The 16,449-nt window shown below is 43.7% G+C and overlaps 1 protein-coding gene and 1 long non-coding RNA gene across 7 annotated transcripts in view; both read left to right on the forward strand.

Annotated features, from left to right (window-relative positions):
* Positions 1–16,449, forward strand: part of LOC135916418 (uncharacterized) — a 95,604-nt gene that overhangs the window by 45,661 nt on the left and 33,494 nt on the right. For 4 of the 6 annotated variants that reach the window (XM_065449764.2, XM_070528897.1, XM_070528896.1 and 1 more), the window contains one exon: positions 15,450–15,503. The exons of the other annotated variants lie outside the window; for them this stretch is intronic. In XM_065449764.2, coding sequence (XP_065305836.1) covers positions 15,450–15,503 — 54 coding nt within the window. The remainder of the gene's footprint in view (positions 1–15,449; positions 15,504–16,449) is intronic. 6 annotated transcript variants of the gene reach the window in all.
* LOC135916416 (uncharacterized) lies at positions 137–4,945 on the forward strand. Its single transcript, XR_010568931.2, has 4 exons — positions 137–175; positions 1,384–1,437; positions 2,501–2,691; positions 4,030–4,945. It is a non-coding gene; the product is annotated as an uncharacterized lncRNA (long non-coding RNA).

Here is a 16,449-nt window from a genome sequence, read left to right on the forward strand (position 1 = left end):
GATTGCGACGAGGGGACCGCCGCCAGCAGCAGCGTATCGCCGATTTCGTCTTTCGGTTTGCACTGCATCTTTCATTGTGATATTGGAGATCGCAACGGACAGAGACGACCAGATGCATACGAACCACTACCAGCGGGGACCTGTGACTTGTGCCATATTTCTCTTAACGTCTCAGGTAAGCATATCAGCTTTTGTTCCGAGTTTACAAACGGCGCGGACTCGGCCCTTCCGGTATGGCTACATTTTGCGCCACGTTTCTCTTGGCAGTTCACAGACGTTTCTTGGGCATGCGTGCGCGTATGTATGCGAAAATACTACTGGCAGACGGAAGCCTCAGGAGAGCATCTGAAATTATTGCAAAGCTGTACTGCCAGGAGAAACACCGTTCTTAACGACTCCGGTGACGAGTGGCCTGTCGCATCGAAAAATCCGTATAATATCAAGTACTGCGTAACTTGAAGTGTAGATACAATACTAGCACCAGTGTGACTTTCGCTGGCGAAGACAGGTAGTCGAAAAGACAGCTTGTGTATTCTGAAGATTTACTAGCGCTTTAGGTATATTACCGCGAATAATACAAGCGCTACAACGCTTTATGGCAGTGTCAGGCGATGTGGCAGCACAGATATCTTAAGAGCGGTAAACGGCTGCATGCACAAGCGAACAGACAGAGCGCTTTAAAAGCGCTGAAACAGAAAAAAATTTATGTGCATTTGGCTGTAAGTAGAAAACACAAAACACGTTAGCTGACAATCTAAGCCGATGTATAATGTTATTATTTTTTATGTAATCTTTATTTTCATGGTGGTAAATATTTAAAAGCATGAATTTGCTGCAACCTTTATATAGTAAATCCTACAAGGCGTACAAAACCTGGCTGTGTTATGCACAGAAGTTGTGGTATTCCTACTGGATTTTTTATTTTGAGTCCAGTGTTTTATGAAAAAGAGGGTCTTTTTATTTGTAGTCTTATGTTAGTGCAGATATTTGGCAAGCAGAAATGAATTGATTGCAAAGTGGTACCTCCTGGTGATCTGCATATAAACCCAAGTTTATCCTGCCTTGGCTATTGTAATGTGCATATAACAATTTTAAGTATATACTGCTGCAGTTGCCTTAGTCACTGTCGCGTATTTTGTAAAAGTAGAAGGCTATTATTATTTTACTGTTTTCATGCAGAAATACCTTTCTTTCTTGTACCAAGAAACGCTGACAGCATTGAATGAAATGAAGTGTGGTGTATTATTCTACTAATTTAATAAAGGAAATTTCGTCTGCACTGCATCAGAGATTAGTTTACTTTCTTTTACTAAACGATGCGTTATCTCCTCTGCTACTGCTGTTCTGTGTATTTTTGTAATTTTGAAATGTACTTTATTTTAGGTATTCAAGAAATGCCAACATCCAGAAGACGCCATCTTATCCAGCACGTTATGGGTGAGACAGATCGTAGCAGGCACTTTCGCATATCTCATTAGCATATGATGCTATTTGTTGTAATTTTTGTGTCCACTTTCCTGGCCTTTATTCATTTCAGCATTATTGTGCAAAGGGTAATACTTTTACATCGAGATAGAGTAATCGTCCAAAGGAGAAACATGGCTGGAGGTGACGGCACACATAAGCTTCCTTTGTTCGTACCTCTATGTTGCGCAGTTACTCTGTCATTGTCTACCAACAAGCCCAAGTTCTTCATCAGCTACATTTACTAATTCTCCGTTATTACAATTTCATTGATACAACATTGAAAGTACAGAGGTGCACAGGAAGACAGAAACTTGAAATGATGAAGAGGCGTAGAACAAGGAGCATCGCTGGAGCCAATGTTTCGACAAAGAGAAGGAGATAAGTTTTCTTGTCAAAACATTAGCTCCAGTAAAATTTCTTGTTCTATCACTATTTGTGATTAAAAGACAGCATTATTGCTCTTGCTGAAGTATTATGCATTATGGAATAAAAATTAGCAGGGTTAAATGTCAGGAATGTGAAATTTCTTGTGTATTTTAATGCTACAGCGAAAGCCAGAAAAACAAGATGTAGAGAACCACATTGTTATTTGTCACTACCCAGTTTGGCCAGCTTCATCAGAGCATGCACTTTGTTGCATTATCGACCACTGGAATTCAATAATTGAATTGCTTCGTGATTACTTATATTTAGAGATGCTGAACTTGTTTTAATGCAGCTTAACATAGTGCGTGTAAAAAATATACAATGACATTTTAAGAGGCTTGCAGTTGACTAGCAGATCATTTGATGGTATGAGCTCGGGTTTCCACTGAGCTTCCATGCACAAATCGGATGCACATTCTTTTTTTTTTCATTGCTTGGATTTTCATAAGCATAAGTACCATTTCTTCTTTGTCGATGTTCTAGTTGTGTTGTAGGACCTAACTGTTTACATTTATTTGTATTGGTATCCATGTTACACAGACAGCTGAATTTTTCTTGTAAATTGTGACATGTTAGGACTAAGAGCATTTGTGCAAATTTGCTGCAGGTACACTCTGGTGGCTCCCGCCCTTGCATCCTACCACCACTGTGTCCTGACTACGTCCACTAGAGAGTTCGAAGCCTTTGGCGGCTCCTGCCACTGCGTCCTGCCACCACCATGTCCTGACTACGTCCACTAGGGAGTTGGCAGCCTTCGTGATGATGCCAAGCAGGCTGGAAGCCGACAGAAAGATTAAGGTAAATACATGTGATTAAGTGGCAACTTTTTGAGTGAAGTGGCTTGTAGCCACTCAGCAATGAAAGAGTTAACTTCAAAGCAGTTTAGACTCCCTGCTATCTATGCAGGGATGCTCAAGTCCACGCAGTTTGCCTTAGCCGCCAAAAGGCTATGTGGATTACACGAAATGCGCTGCAAATTTTGAAACCAGTAGGAGACCACTTGTACAATTTTTTTTCTTGCTTAACAAAAAACTGCTCTGATAAAGCTTTAGCAATTTAAAAACAATACAGTGTACACTCATACATGGTAGTGGGCATAAATTTACTAGGACTGCCTCAATAGTAAGTATGCCGATAAACACACCAAAACTGACTTTTTTTGCTAGTTCATCCTCATCTCTGTGCACTGCTGCATAATTTATGTTCCTGAAACCAGTTTTTGCATGCAGCACAACTCCTAAATATGTGGATTACATAAATTTGCAGCTTTTGCTGTAAGCCAGATTCATGAAAATAAAGTTAATAGGCCATTTTGTCCATTTTTAATGACCCATAATAAACTGAGCAGTGGCTAATAAGCAGTTCAATTTTTGTGTAAGGCCTCTCTTTATTGTCCTGAAAAATTTGGCCCCCTTAATGAAGGAACCAATTTTGCTGCTATGCCTTTTATGATGCATAGATTGGTGCATTACACAAAATCTCACTTAGTGCTTGCGCCAGTAAAAAAACTTTTTAAGTTAAGTATTTCTTGAAATTAACATTTGCGCTATATTGAAGGGCCTCCAGTTTTTCAAAAAAAAAATTTCAAGTGGTCGTGTGCCAGGTTGGTACAGCTCGCATGGAATAGCCTACTTACACAAATAGGGAGGGCCATGCCCTCCGTGGTTGCTCAGTGGCTGTGTTGGGCTGCTGAGCACGAGGTCGTGTGATCGAACCCCGGCCACGGCGGCCGCATTTCGATAGGGTTGAAATGCGAAAACACCCTTGTACTTAGATTTAGGTGCACATTAAAGAACCCCAGGCGGTCGAACTTTCCGGAGTCCTCCACTACGGCGTGCCTCATGATCAGAAAGTGGTTTTAGCAAGTAAAACCCCATAATTTAAATTTTTTTAGGGAGGGCAAAGTAAACTTGACTTTATGTCAAGATACTATTATTGATCTACAAAAGACAAAATGAAACATTCCATCCTATAAGCAGCTCTTCACACTCATTTACACTTTTGCACATTTTTATACCTGAAGTCTGGTGGCTTGTGTCTGTTTTCATTATCTGCTATGTGCCGATGGTAAACTTCAGGTGTGCCCTATGGTGAAGAATATTGTGGTGCTTATAGATATCGATCTATGTTTTTCAGGTTGCCTAGAAATTTTACCAAAGCCGTACCACACACTCGGGCAAGGCCTTTTTGCAAATGGCGTATAACCAGGCTCAACGCATGAGTGTCGAGTGAGTCTGGAGATCAAGGCAGCCTGCTGTGCAACCAGCATGCAACCTTTGGTGGCCCCTCTACATGTTCCACCTATTTCACAGCTGCACCTCCACCGCAACTTATCCAAACAGCATCACCAACTGTGGTCACTCATCGAACCATGGACGAATGTTGGGGTGGAGTGATTTGAAGAGACATTCTATTTGTCTCTTCAAATTCTTAGCAAATACTTGTGTTATTATAATTAATATGTGTCTTTAGTGCCGAGTTTTTAATGGTTCCTTTCTATTAGAATTCTCACCATCGATTCCTGGTATTATAATGTATGTCTTTATGCCCAGTTTTTCGTAGTTGTTTCGTACTTGTGTATGTAATTGATAGGTTCATACTTGTTATACACAAGGCTAAAATGCAAACTTACAGCATCTTTTTTTCTTTCTTTTGATAATCTACAGCACTGCAAAGGGTTCAAGAAATGTAACCTAATGTGGGCTCTTGTGCAGGAAAAATTTAAGAGCAATATAGAGTACTTATTTCAAACACCCATTATTCTTGGAAAAGTCAAGAATATAGGAGCACAAAAAAGAAAATATTAAACTAGAGAAACATGAGTTCCCCTCATAAGTATAATAATAATGCGACTTCCTTTCACTGCAAAGATACCAGTAATGTACTCGCATACAAGGTTTCAAACAAGAAAGCTATGATGACCTTGGCATTTCTCAGTGCCTATTTGCCACACTGACGAATGTCAAAGGCATCGTAGGTTTCATGAACACATTGGTTGTGTTACACTTTTGAGTATTGCATTTCTCAAACACAAAGGTTTACAGCAGTGCTTTAAATAGCAAGTGCATTTCCTACTTTATTAGTACAAGAGTAACAGTACAGATCATGTAAAAATTATTTTACAGACTATATGTCCATGGATGCACGCTTCTGATGACATAGCAGTGACGTGTTCGTGGGATGAATGTCTTTATTTCAGATTTAAATATTGGCTTCCAGGTCTGGGTTAGTCTCCTACACTGAGTAGTCTAGGTCACAGCCCATTTACTAGAGAAAGTGAATTAAACTAGGAATTATAAACATGAAAAGATCTTGTTTAGGACACCAATAAGACAATCAGCGAGGTTCTTTGGTTATTCATTTCCAAATTTGTGAGGATATATTTTATGACTGGTTTCAATATTGTGAAAACAAATATTTGTTTATTGTCACACTAGAGTTGGCTCCCCCCATTTGTATACAACCCCTTTACAGGCTAAAAATTCAGTGTGTTACCCTATTTACTCGCATAATGATAGCACTTTTTTGTAAAAAAAATTGACTCAAATTCAGGGGTGCGATCATTACGCTGGTTAAATTTCCCGCAAAAAGAAAAAAATATATTATCTGGCATTTACTACGGGATGACAACAGGTCAACAAATAGGCGGCTGCTGCTGTATGTAGTGCAGGACACGAAAAAAAATGGTGGCCGGCAGAGCAAGCCGAATGCGCTGATTGCGTTTTTCTTCTCGTGAGTACATTACAGTGCATTCAAACAGTTTCTTCCATATTAGTAATGAATAACATCGGCGAGTTTGCGGCAATAGCATAGCCATGCCCACTTTGAGGGGACAGAGATGGGCGCGCTTAGCTCTGCCAGTGACATAGGAACACATGGTGGGCATGCTGCGGAAACTGCGGCATTTGTCTTCACTACTATCCTAATGTGGCACGTTTCCACTAAGGGTGGGCGAATATCTTAGCTGCGTTACAAACGTCGGCGAATGAATAGGGTACACTTCTAACGTATCAGTGTAAACGTGGCTGCTATCATTGCCGCTCGCGATTTGTTGCGTGCCCACAAGTGCAGATGAGAAGAATCGAAAGACGCCGTTTTTGTTGTTTTTGTTGACCACAACCATTATAAAGCCTACACATAATAAAGGAAAGTTTGGTTGTAGCTTTTTTTTTGTCGTAGAAGTGCAGAAAGTGATGAAAGGAATGAAATGGGGCATCTGCTTAAGAAAGTTTTTTGCATGCAGTCTGCTTGGTTTGTCTTGAAGAGTCGTTCGCATAGCAGTCGACAGATGGTAAGCGCGATCATTATTAGCTAGATTTGGCACATGACACATCGCTGCGGCAAGTTCGGGGTGAAATCGTTACATGGGAAATTAAAAAAATCGAATTTTGACGACAAAATTTAGGAGTGCGATCATTACGCGAGTGCAATCATTATGCGAGTAAATACAGTAATAGGCTGTTTTTGGTTTCGTGCACTCTATGTTAAGGGATGCAAATGGTGACATACAACAGAATGCAAAAATGACTAATGAATTCAAGCAGGGCATGGGGCTTTTTAGGCAGATGCGTGCGTGTGCTATTTATAAAGCTCCCCATGGTATGCCTGAAGGCATTTTCTAACACTTTGGTAGAATACACTGACACCCCCTTATTAACTCTTCGAAACAACTCTTTTATATATTTGTACTAGAGATTTGAATATACTGTCATTCATAAAGTGTTTTATTAGATTTGAATTGTCATTTATTTTTGTGTAGCTGCTGTTTTTCAGTTATGTCCTACACAGTGGCAAAATATTTTTGTGGGCACTTTCCTGTGTATAAAATTTTCAGAAATAGCTTCATGCTGTATCTTATTTAGCTACTCGTATACTGCAAAGTGGTGATACCTATCCAAATGGCTTGTACAATTACTGGAACTATGCAAAGATATATTAGGCCACATTAAATAATTTTACAGATTGCAATTTCAATTAGATATCGGCTTTCTGCATATCTTGAAGAGTACGTATGCCAAATTTCGAAGTATAGGACAACTATAAGTGTATAAGGTTATTCTCATGCTATTGTGAGAAAATGTTTTTGAAGTATATTCAATAGTTTTTTTTCACAATAGCATGAGAAGTATGCAAGATTAGTAGGCAGGCCTCTCTGCCTGCCTACTAATTTTGCATATTTCTAGTAACTTTACATGCTCTTTGAATAGATATCGGCACTTTGCAGTCTACAAAGAGCTGAGGTAGCTACAGCACACTGCTTTTTGTGAAAATTTACGCAAGAAAGTGCCCGCAAAGATCAGTGTATTTTCCCATTGTGTAGGACATAACTCAAGAAGCAGCTAAAGAAATACTGACATATATGACATCTGCATGAAGAACTCTACAATTTGCTCTCTTTTCAAGCCTCTAGCACGAATAATAAGACTGTTTCGCGTAATATTCAATCAGCAAAACATGCCCCTTGCTATAGTGACCTAAAACCTAGAAACGCAAATTGAACGCAAGTCTTTTTGTTGAAGTGACTCTGGGCTGTCTTCCCAAGGGCTTCTGTTAAACACTGAAATTTCCTGCATTTACCAGAAGTGCAATACTCAAATGTTTGTGTATGTGCAATTGGTATTGGCAAACTAACAGAAAAAAAAAACAGTTCTGTGAAATGAAGAATTGACTATAACTTTGTTCGACATTTACATTTTGACTCCATATCTTTGTTTTGTGCTTTGTACTGAGTGTTTCAGCAGTGACTGCCGCTAAAAATTGAACATAACTGCTTCATGACAATGCGACAATTTTCGCTAACAGAAATTTATAGCACTGGCAGGCATTATAATTACCGTACTCAATAACGTCTAGTTTGTAAGAACTCAGACTAGCACCAGTTCCGAGATACACAACCCAAAAAGACATGATCAGAAAGGTTTATCTTCCACACAGAATTGTCCCATAAAGCTTACAAAATGTTTTGTGGCTAAGTAATATCTGCAACGGCAAAGCATGTTCCACCAAGTATGGCGATAAATATTTCAGAGCTGTCAGTCTGAGGACTCCTACAAACTAACAATACCTTCAGCACTGACTAGCCTCAATAATTGGAGGTCAGCCATTTTGCTGAAATTAATAAAACTTCAATTATTGTGATCTTGTTTACGAAAACATTTGCAATTGTAATTCAGTTCTAGTATCTGTCACTTTTGTAAATATTTTCCAATTAGTTTTTCAGACTACAATTGTTGGTAATAGAGGTATTCAGTGCAGAAAGATCTAGTACATGGCACTTAATAATAAAGGTACTGGTCATCGTAGACTTTCTGTTGCACAGCTGTTTCTTGAAATCTGAAAGGATGTACCCGCCTCCTTATGTTAGCTAGAAACGGAAATCTGTCAGTATGTTTTGTTTAAAATACAGCTGATCAACCCGATAGTTTGCTGCTTGCCAAATATAAATTATAACGATAATAGTGAAGGACCATAATAACAGAGTGATGCTGACTCATAACTATGCCCAGCTACATCCACGCAGCTGTGCCATACAATGTGCATGTGCTCAGAAGAGCCAAATGCCCCAGAGAGAAAGCAACAGTAACTCATTGTTTGTCATCTTGTTCAAGCAGATTATGCGCTAGCTGTAATTTATGCTCAGTAAATACATAAATCAGTCATGTCAGGTGTCTTACTTTAGGTTGCAAGTTCGAAGTTCTTGTAATCTTGCTTGTTTTTATTTTGTTTTCTTTGTGAGAATGAGTCACTTGGTTGCCTTCGCACATATTCTCAAAACTGTTTCATCACTGGGAATCAGGAAATTTAATTTGCATATGAAATTCCCAGTTACTAATTTGGTAGGCTTTGAGCTTAATTCTCTTATCTTTTATATGTTTATCTACCAAGTAGTCTTATCGTTCATTGAAACATATCCATGTAATGCAGAGAGGGCACCCAAATTATGAATATCTCTTCTTGCTTTCTACCCTGCTCTGGTGTTTTCAAAACCTAGCATTGGTGCAATGGCCTGTCTGCAGAAAAGTAGTAAAGTGGCTAAATTTAAAGGTCAACAACATAATTAAGATACAAAGCAAAAATATAAGTTCGCAATTGTCCCCCATAACGAGAGTTCTGCTTAGAATTAAAAAAAATTGACATCCTGCTGTGGTGTGAGAATTGCTTTGGGTTCCAAGGGGACTACGTAGCACCTGTACTAGTGTATACAAACCAAAAAAAAGATCACTCCAGATGGGAGCGGCAGTGGGAAGTCAAGCAAAGATGCTTTATTTCACGCACCATTAATGTGGTTTATCATCTGCTCCTGTTGTATGGGAATGCATACATTGGGAAGACAATCCTTTGCGCCATTGTTACCTTAGCGGGACACCAGAGAAAGGTAGAAATCGAGAACAGGTATTCACACTTGGTTGCCCACAGTGTGTTATTTGGATGTGTTTCACTCTACAAAAGACTACTGTGGTAGGTAATCATAATGACAAAGACAAAAGAATTAAAAGAGGTATGTGTCTGTCATCCGTCCGTGACCTCCAGTGTTTATAGAAACACTTCTTTGTGTATATGTGCCAAGCCCTAGGGAGGCTTTACGTAACTCAGTCATGCTTGCTAAGCTAAAGATTGGAATAAGGAAAATCACAAGAACATTGTATGAGTGATTTATAAATGTGGCACCTAAAGTAACTTATTCATGTATGTCCTGAGGATAGATTACAGCCAGTGCATAATGTGCTCTTACAGGATGACTTGTGATGAGTAAAAGAAGCCTTCCTCACATCTTCCTCTTTGTTTCTTTTGGATCTTTGTGTACTATGTGTATTGTTACAGCTGCGTGCATGCAGCTGGGTATAGTTTGTTTATGTGTTCTGCTTCCTCTCTTGTACTCGTCATTCATGCGCTATCTTTGCCGTAACAAAATACAGCTGCCTGTGCTACTTCTTTTGTCAACGTGTTTGGATTATGGAAAGTTTTGTATTAGCGGTTATTTCTGCCTGTGAAATTGTCTGTGTCAGCTATTTTACTTAGTCTTGCAAAAGTATGCTTCTCAACATAAATAAATGATCAGTGTAAGTGTTGCTGTATTTATTTTTGTAATTTTGTCAGTTATGAGGTTTTTATACACTGTTGCATGTTGTATGACAGAATAAAATTGATGCACAACTTTTTAATGTGGTGTTTTTCACATCAATTTTCATCACGCTAACATGCACAAGTTGTGTGGGAAAAAGTGCCAACAAGAGTACCATAAGGTAAGACAGCTGTTTTTACTATTAGACTGGATTATCAATTGCCAACCAGTTGTTTTCAGCAAGCATAGCATAATGCATAGATAATGTAATCTAAGTTGGAATATTGTTTTTATTGCACTTCATTATATGGGTCTCCTTTGTACATAAGTGCAGCCTCTCTTATTTGTTATGTGTAGCTTACTTGCTTGGAATGTTAAGTCGTAAGTTAAGCCTTTTAGAACAGGGAAATAGGTTGAACTTATGAATATTTTGACATATTATAAGAGACTTGTGCGGTGGTGAATTAACCTTCTACATGAGTTACATAATCTTTTGGGGTCTCATTATGGTTCTGAGTGGCATTGCAGTGTCATGCATATGCAGCTGCAGGCTACATATTGGATATTTATTTAAGACTGTTTTGCTTAGTTGGCTATTGATTCCAGTTTAATGGTAAAGAGAACTGTCTTGCTTTCATAGTGATTCTGTGCTGACTTATACATTTGAATTTTCCAGAAGACAGTAACAAAGATTGATGAAATATTAACTTTTTCTTGCTAACCTGCCATGTGCATTTTGTCAAGTTTACTGTGCATTCTTTGTTATCCTATGTTGTCTTTTCATAGTAGTCTTCTTGAGAACTAGCCGTAGTCGTGTGTACTTACAGCAAGAGTTGTTGACACATTTTGAAAAGCGGCTCGACACTGCCATCCAAGAGTGAAACGACTTGCAAGAGGCCGCATTTGCCGCTAGCATTTGCAAGAGGCCAGCACCACGCACTAAGGGTAACTTGACACACATGGTGGAGTCATCGGACTCGTCTAGAATAGTTACCTGAATCATTCTTGCAGTGTTCACGAGACACTTTATCTTGAGTCGTTCGACTCATTTAGAATTGTTAACGGACTCCCTCAGCACTAGTCTTGTAACCCTTTTGAGAGGGTATAGGCGACTATTACAACAGAGTATGCATGACTATTGTGTGCAGAGTCACGTGAACACCTTGTATTGAGCACAGATAGTCTCGGGACTCTCTGCCAAAAGAGAGTTCGGGTGTCTCCCACAAAGTGAGTCGTATACGTGACGAGTCCAGACTCTTCGAAGAGAGTAAGGGATACTCTTTTTTTTCTTAGTGTGTAGGTACTAAAAGTACCTAACGTCTTCAATAAGTCCGGACTATAGTTCAGTCTCGTTGGTTCGTGCAAGCGAAACATGATGGCCGGAAAGTCCAGTCTTATTTTAGATTACAATAAGACAAGATTCGGATTTAAGTCTAGACTTATAGGCTGGCGTTTGTGCAAGCGGGCTCTGGTCGTCGGACTCGGAACTTTGATTCATTACCGTCGAATTCTTTCTCCGTCGTCACCGCCTCAGTTCTTAGTTGACTAGGTTCGATCACGTTGTTGGAGCGTTTCCACCTCATACTGCTGCGATTTTACGCGATGTTCTACGCTGCCTACCCGTCGACTGCCCCTATGATCACGTTAAGGCGAAATTCACCCAGCGCACCAAAGAAACTGAGCAGCATTGATTACAGCAACTTCTTGCATTGGAGGAGCTCGGCGACCGCCAACCTACCGACATATTGCGTCGCATGCAAACCCTGGCTGGAGAGCTGGCTCCTCCAACCGATAGCTCTCTTCTCCGGGAACGTTTTCTGCAGCGCGTACCAACACAGGTGCGCATGATCCTGACCGTGTCTTCATCCTCGACACTGAAATTTATGGCTCAGTTGGCCGACAAGATTATGGATGTCGGTTTCCCCTCCGTTGCCACAGCCCATCGCCCTCCTGACTCTCCGTCCCATGGCGAAACCGCTGCCGACAGCTGTGAGCATCTCCTCGCAGCTAACGAGGAGCACACAAGCAAATAAAGCGATTGACAGCTGAGGTCACTGCCATCCGAACACGACAACGGTGTTCTTCATCACGACCTCGCCGCCCCAGCCCCGGTCACTCTGAACACCGTTTTCCTCCTCCCATTACGCTTTTATGGTAGCACCGTCGCTACGGCTCTCGCGCAAACCAGTGCCATCAGCCCTCCTGCTACGCGGAGAACAGTTGGGCCGTACACGGACAGCAACCGCTGTTCCCGCCCACAGATCCAATCGTCTTTTCCACGTCACCAACCGTGTCACCAAAGGCCGCTATCTCACCGACACTGGCGCCGAGATCTGCGTCCTTCCTCCTACGTTGGCTGAGTGCCGCCATCCTTCCGTCTCGCCAATTCTCACCGCGGTCAAAGCATCGACCATGCGCAAGGCGACTTTCTTTGGCACTGCAAGCTCGTCGTCGACGTGCGGCGCAGCCACGCCTTGGACTCCGAGACGAACTGAACCATCCAAGGCGCTTCCTGTCGCGCTCCACCGCTCCGGCTTGTCCAGGCGCACATTGCCGTTCGCGACCCTTGGTCAGTCGTCCTTGCGAAGTTCCCGGACCGTCTTCCAACCCCTTTCCTTTCAGTCCTCGGTCGCTCACAGCGTGACACATAATATCGCCACGACTGGCTCTCCCATGTTTGCTCGGGCTCGTCGCTTCGCGCCGGATCATCTAGCTGTCCGCAAAGAGGAGTTTGAGCACATGCTTGACGTTGTCTTCATTCAACCTTCCTCCAGTCTTTGGGCCTCGCCACTCCATATGGTGCCTAAGAAAACCGATGATTGGCGCCCCTGCGGCGATTGCCGTGCTCTCACTGTGCCGGACTAGTACAATACCTCACTTTCAGAATTTCACGTCAGGACTGTACGGCTGCACTATTTTAGCAAGGTCGACCTGGTAAAACCCTACAACCATGTTCCTGTGGAGTGCTCAGATGCTCCGAAGACGGTCACTATAACACCCTTCGGCCTGTTCGAATACCTGCACATGCCTTTTTGTCTTCGTAATGCGTCCCACACCTCTTAAGCGTTTTGTTTACCAGGTATTACGTGGCTTGACGTGCGCCATTGCCTATCTTGACAGCCTCGTCTACAGCACCACCGCCGAAGCTCACAAGCTCCATCTACGTCTAGTGTTCAAGACTCAGCAAGTTTGGTCTTGTTGTTAACGGTCCGGAGACAGAGCTCGGTGTTACGGAGTTGGATTTTCTTGGACACCGCATCAACGCACATAGCTTTCGCACACTCTCAACCCGCGTCACAGCCATCCGTGTGTTTCTTCAGCGTCCACCACCACGCAAATGCCCGAATGTCTTGGCCTCGCAAGCTATTACCGCCGCTTCATTCCTCGCTGCGCCAATATACCGCAGCCTCTCCACGACCTTCCTTCGGACATCAAGACACCGAATTCTCCCATGGCCTGGAGCGACACCGCTGACCGTGTGTTTAGAGGCATCAAAGAAGCAGTTGCCAGCGCGACGCTGCTCGTCAACTCCAAATGCGACGCCTCAACCTCTGTCATATTTGACGCATCGGACACCGCTGTCGGCGCAGTCTTGCAGCAGTTCGTTGCTGGTGCATGGCAGCCCGTCGCCTTCTTTTCCAAGAAGCTTGCGCTTCCTCAGCGCCGCTACAGCACGTGCGGCCGAGAGCTGCTTGTCATATATTTTGATGTGAAGCGCTCTTCACATTTCACTTTCACTGGCCATAAACCACTGACGCGCCCTGGTTTCCAGCAGCACCTCCTACGCTCCTTGCGAAATCAGACTGCTCGCCTACATTTCCGAATATGCCAGCGACATTCGTGACGTCAGTTGAAAATCCAACGCCGTTGGCGACGCACTTCCTCTCACCGCCATCCATGCAACGGACCACGACTGACCGGTCATCCACTTCACGACCACGGATACCGCCCAGAGTGTCGACGCAGAGCTCCAGCTGCCTCACACGAGCGGCACTTCTCTGCTGTTTAAAGATATCTTGCTTCCTCACTGCGGCGTGCCCCTCGTTTGTGATACGTAAATCCGACGTCCTCGTCCTTACGTGCCTCGCCCTTTGATGCCCTCCATTCATTGGCTCATCCTGTCATCCGCACGACACTGCGACTCGTCACTTCTCGTTATGTGTGGCTCAGTATCAGCGCAGACGTCCGTCGCTGGTCACACGCATGCTTCAATTGCAAACGCTCTAAAGTGCATCGCTACACTGTGACACCTCTTGGCACATTTCCGTCCCCGGACGCTCGCCGAAGCCATCTGCACATCGATATTGTTAGCCCCCTTCTACCCTGCGGGAAACATCGCTACCTGTTAACCTGCATTGACAGGTTCACCAGGTGGCCTGAAGCGATGCCCCTTCTGGACACAAGCGCCAAGTCGATAGCTCGAGCACTCATCACACTCTGGATTAGCCACTATTCCATCATTAGGTCTTAGCGGGGCCGTAAATTCGCCTCAACATTGTTCAACAATCTCTCTCGGCTCGTTGCTCGCCGCTGGCTATCAGCAGCGACGGGGATGCGGTGCCTATATCAAGACTAGCTAATATCACCCGATATCCAACGGGATCATCGAACGTTTTCACCGCCAACTGAAGGCTTCACTCATGGATTTGACTTTTCTTTTACCATTAATCGGCCGCCTTCCATCTGTTATGCTTTGGCATGCGCCCCGCGTTTCGTAGTGACGCTGCCTCCAGCGCCGCCGATCTTACGTTTGGCACAACTCTTCGAGACACTGGCGAATTTTTCGGCAGCTCGCCCACCGTACCCACTCACGGTTCCGACCATGCCTACCGTCTACGCAGCGCTATGCGTACTGTCGTTCCTCCCCGACAACGACGTTCTTCCCGCCGTCGATACGTCAACCCTGACCTTACTGCCCGCACGTCCTTGTGTGCCACGATGATGTGTGTGCTCCCTTACGGCCCCCTTATCCTGGTCCGTTCAAAGTACTCAAGCGTGCACCTAAAAACTTTCTTTTGTTCATCAACGGCGGGGAAGACACAGTCACGGTCGGCCGTCTTAAGCCTCCTTGTTTAGACTCTGACGCTTCAGCCACTTCTGCTACAACATTCACTCCCGACCAGGCCAGTCCTACTGGCCGCGGGCGTTTCGCACCATCCCCATCTTCTCTTCGCCATTCGTTCAGCTCACGGCTTCCTCGCTACAAGGGGGCCCTGTAGTGCACTACTATGTGCCACAGGGATCCGATCAAAAAAGACGATGACGACACGCCCAGTACGCTGACGGTGCACGAGCAATGGAATCGGCGGTTATGAAAACGAGGGCCAGTGGCGTTTGGTACCGCTTCCGCTTCATTGAGCGGCCCGTGTCACAATATAATTGCCGGACACCAGGCACCAGCGTCTGTCTGGTTTCTTTTCACCCGGAACACCATACAGAAAGTAGGTTGTTGCGATAAAACACGATAAATGATGGATCGTCTTTTGCATCGCAGGATGAACGCAGTCCTCCCATGCAGTTGTCGTTCAGGGGTACCGCATCCGATGAGGTAATTACCTGTGTTCATGTTTGGCGACCGTAGGCAAACATTGCTTTTGCTGGGATAAGTATTGCCGTTCAAGGTGGCTTCTTTTTTTTTAACAACGCATTCGAATGAGACTGTCACGTAATTTAGTAGATGCCTCTTGAGCGCGCAGGCTTTCGCCTTCACACTCTTTTTCATGTCTTAAATTGACTGTTAATTTTTTCGCATGTTAGTAATCCAGTCAGGTAATTACCTGACTGGGCGGTGCAGCGGTGGCGTAGAGGTAGAACACCCGCCTCGCGTGCAAAAAGTCCGTGGTTCGAATCCCGGTGCCGGCAATTTTCCACCGGATTAAAATAAAAAAAAACCGCGTGTGATAAAATTGCATAAACAGGCCTGGAGTGTGGCCTGATCCCGGTGACCAGAACCGGTAACGCACTCCCTCACCAGAGCAGGATTGGCCACCCTGGTGCAGTACTTGGCCACAACCTCCCATATGACCACAACAATCAAACCCCGGCCCTCAGTCCCCAGCAGCAGCTGTGAAGCAACTGACCACGGCGGCGGTCAGACCTGCGACGCAGAAGAGGGTGCTAAGAATCACTGGCTCCGGACAGGCCGCCATTGGAATATGAACCTGGCAACGTTTAACGCTAGAACGTTATCTAGTGAGGCGAGTCTAGCAGTGCTATTGGAGGAATTAGAGGGCAGTAAATGGGATATAATAGGGCTCAGTGAAGTTAGGAGGCCAAAAGAATCATATACAGTGCTAAACAGCGGGCACGTCCTGTGCTACCGGGGCTTAGCGGAGAGAAGAGAACTAGGCGTCGGATTCCTGATTAATAAGAATATAGCTGGGAATATACAGGAATTCTACAGCATTAACGAGAGGGTGGCAGGTCTTGTTGTGAAACTTAATAAGAGATGCAAAATGAAGATTGTACAGTTGTACGCCCCTACATCCAGTCTT

This window comes from Dermacentor albipictus, unplaced genomic scaffold, assembly GCF_038994185.2.
Source record: "Dermacentor albipictus isolate Rhodes 1998 colony unplaced genomic scaffold, USDA_Dalb.pri_finalv2 scaffold_15, whole genome shotgun sequence".
Classification (NCBI taxonomy): domain Eukaryota; kingdom Metazoa; phylum Arthropoda; class Arachnida; order Ixodida; family Ixodidae; genus Dermacentor; species Dermacentor albipictus.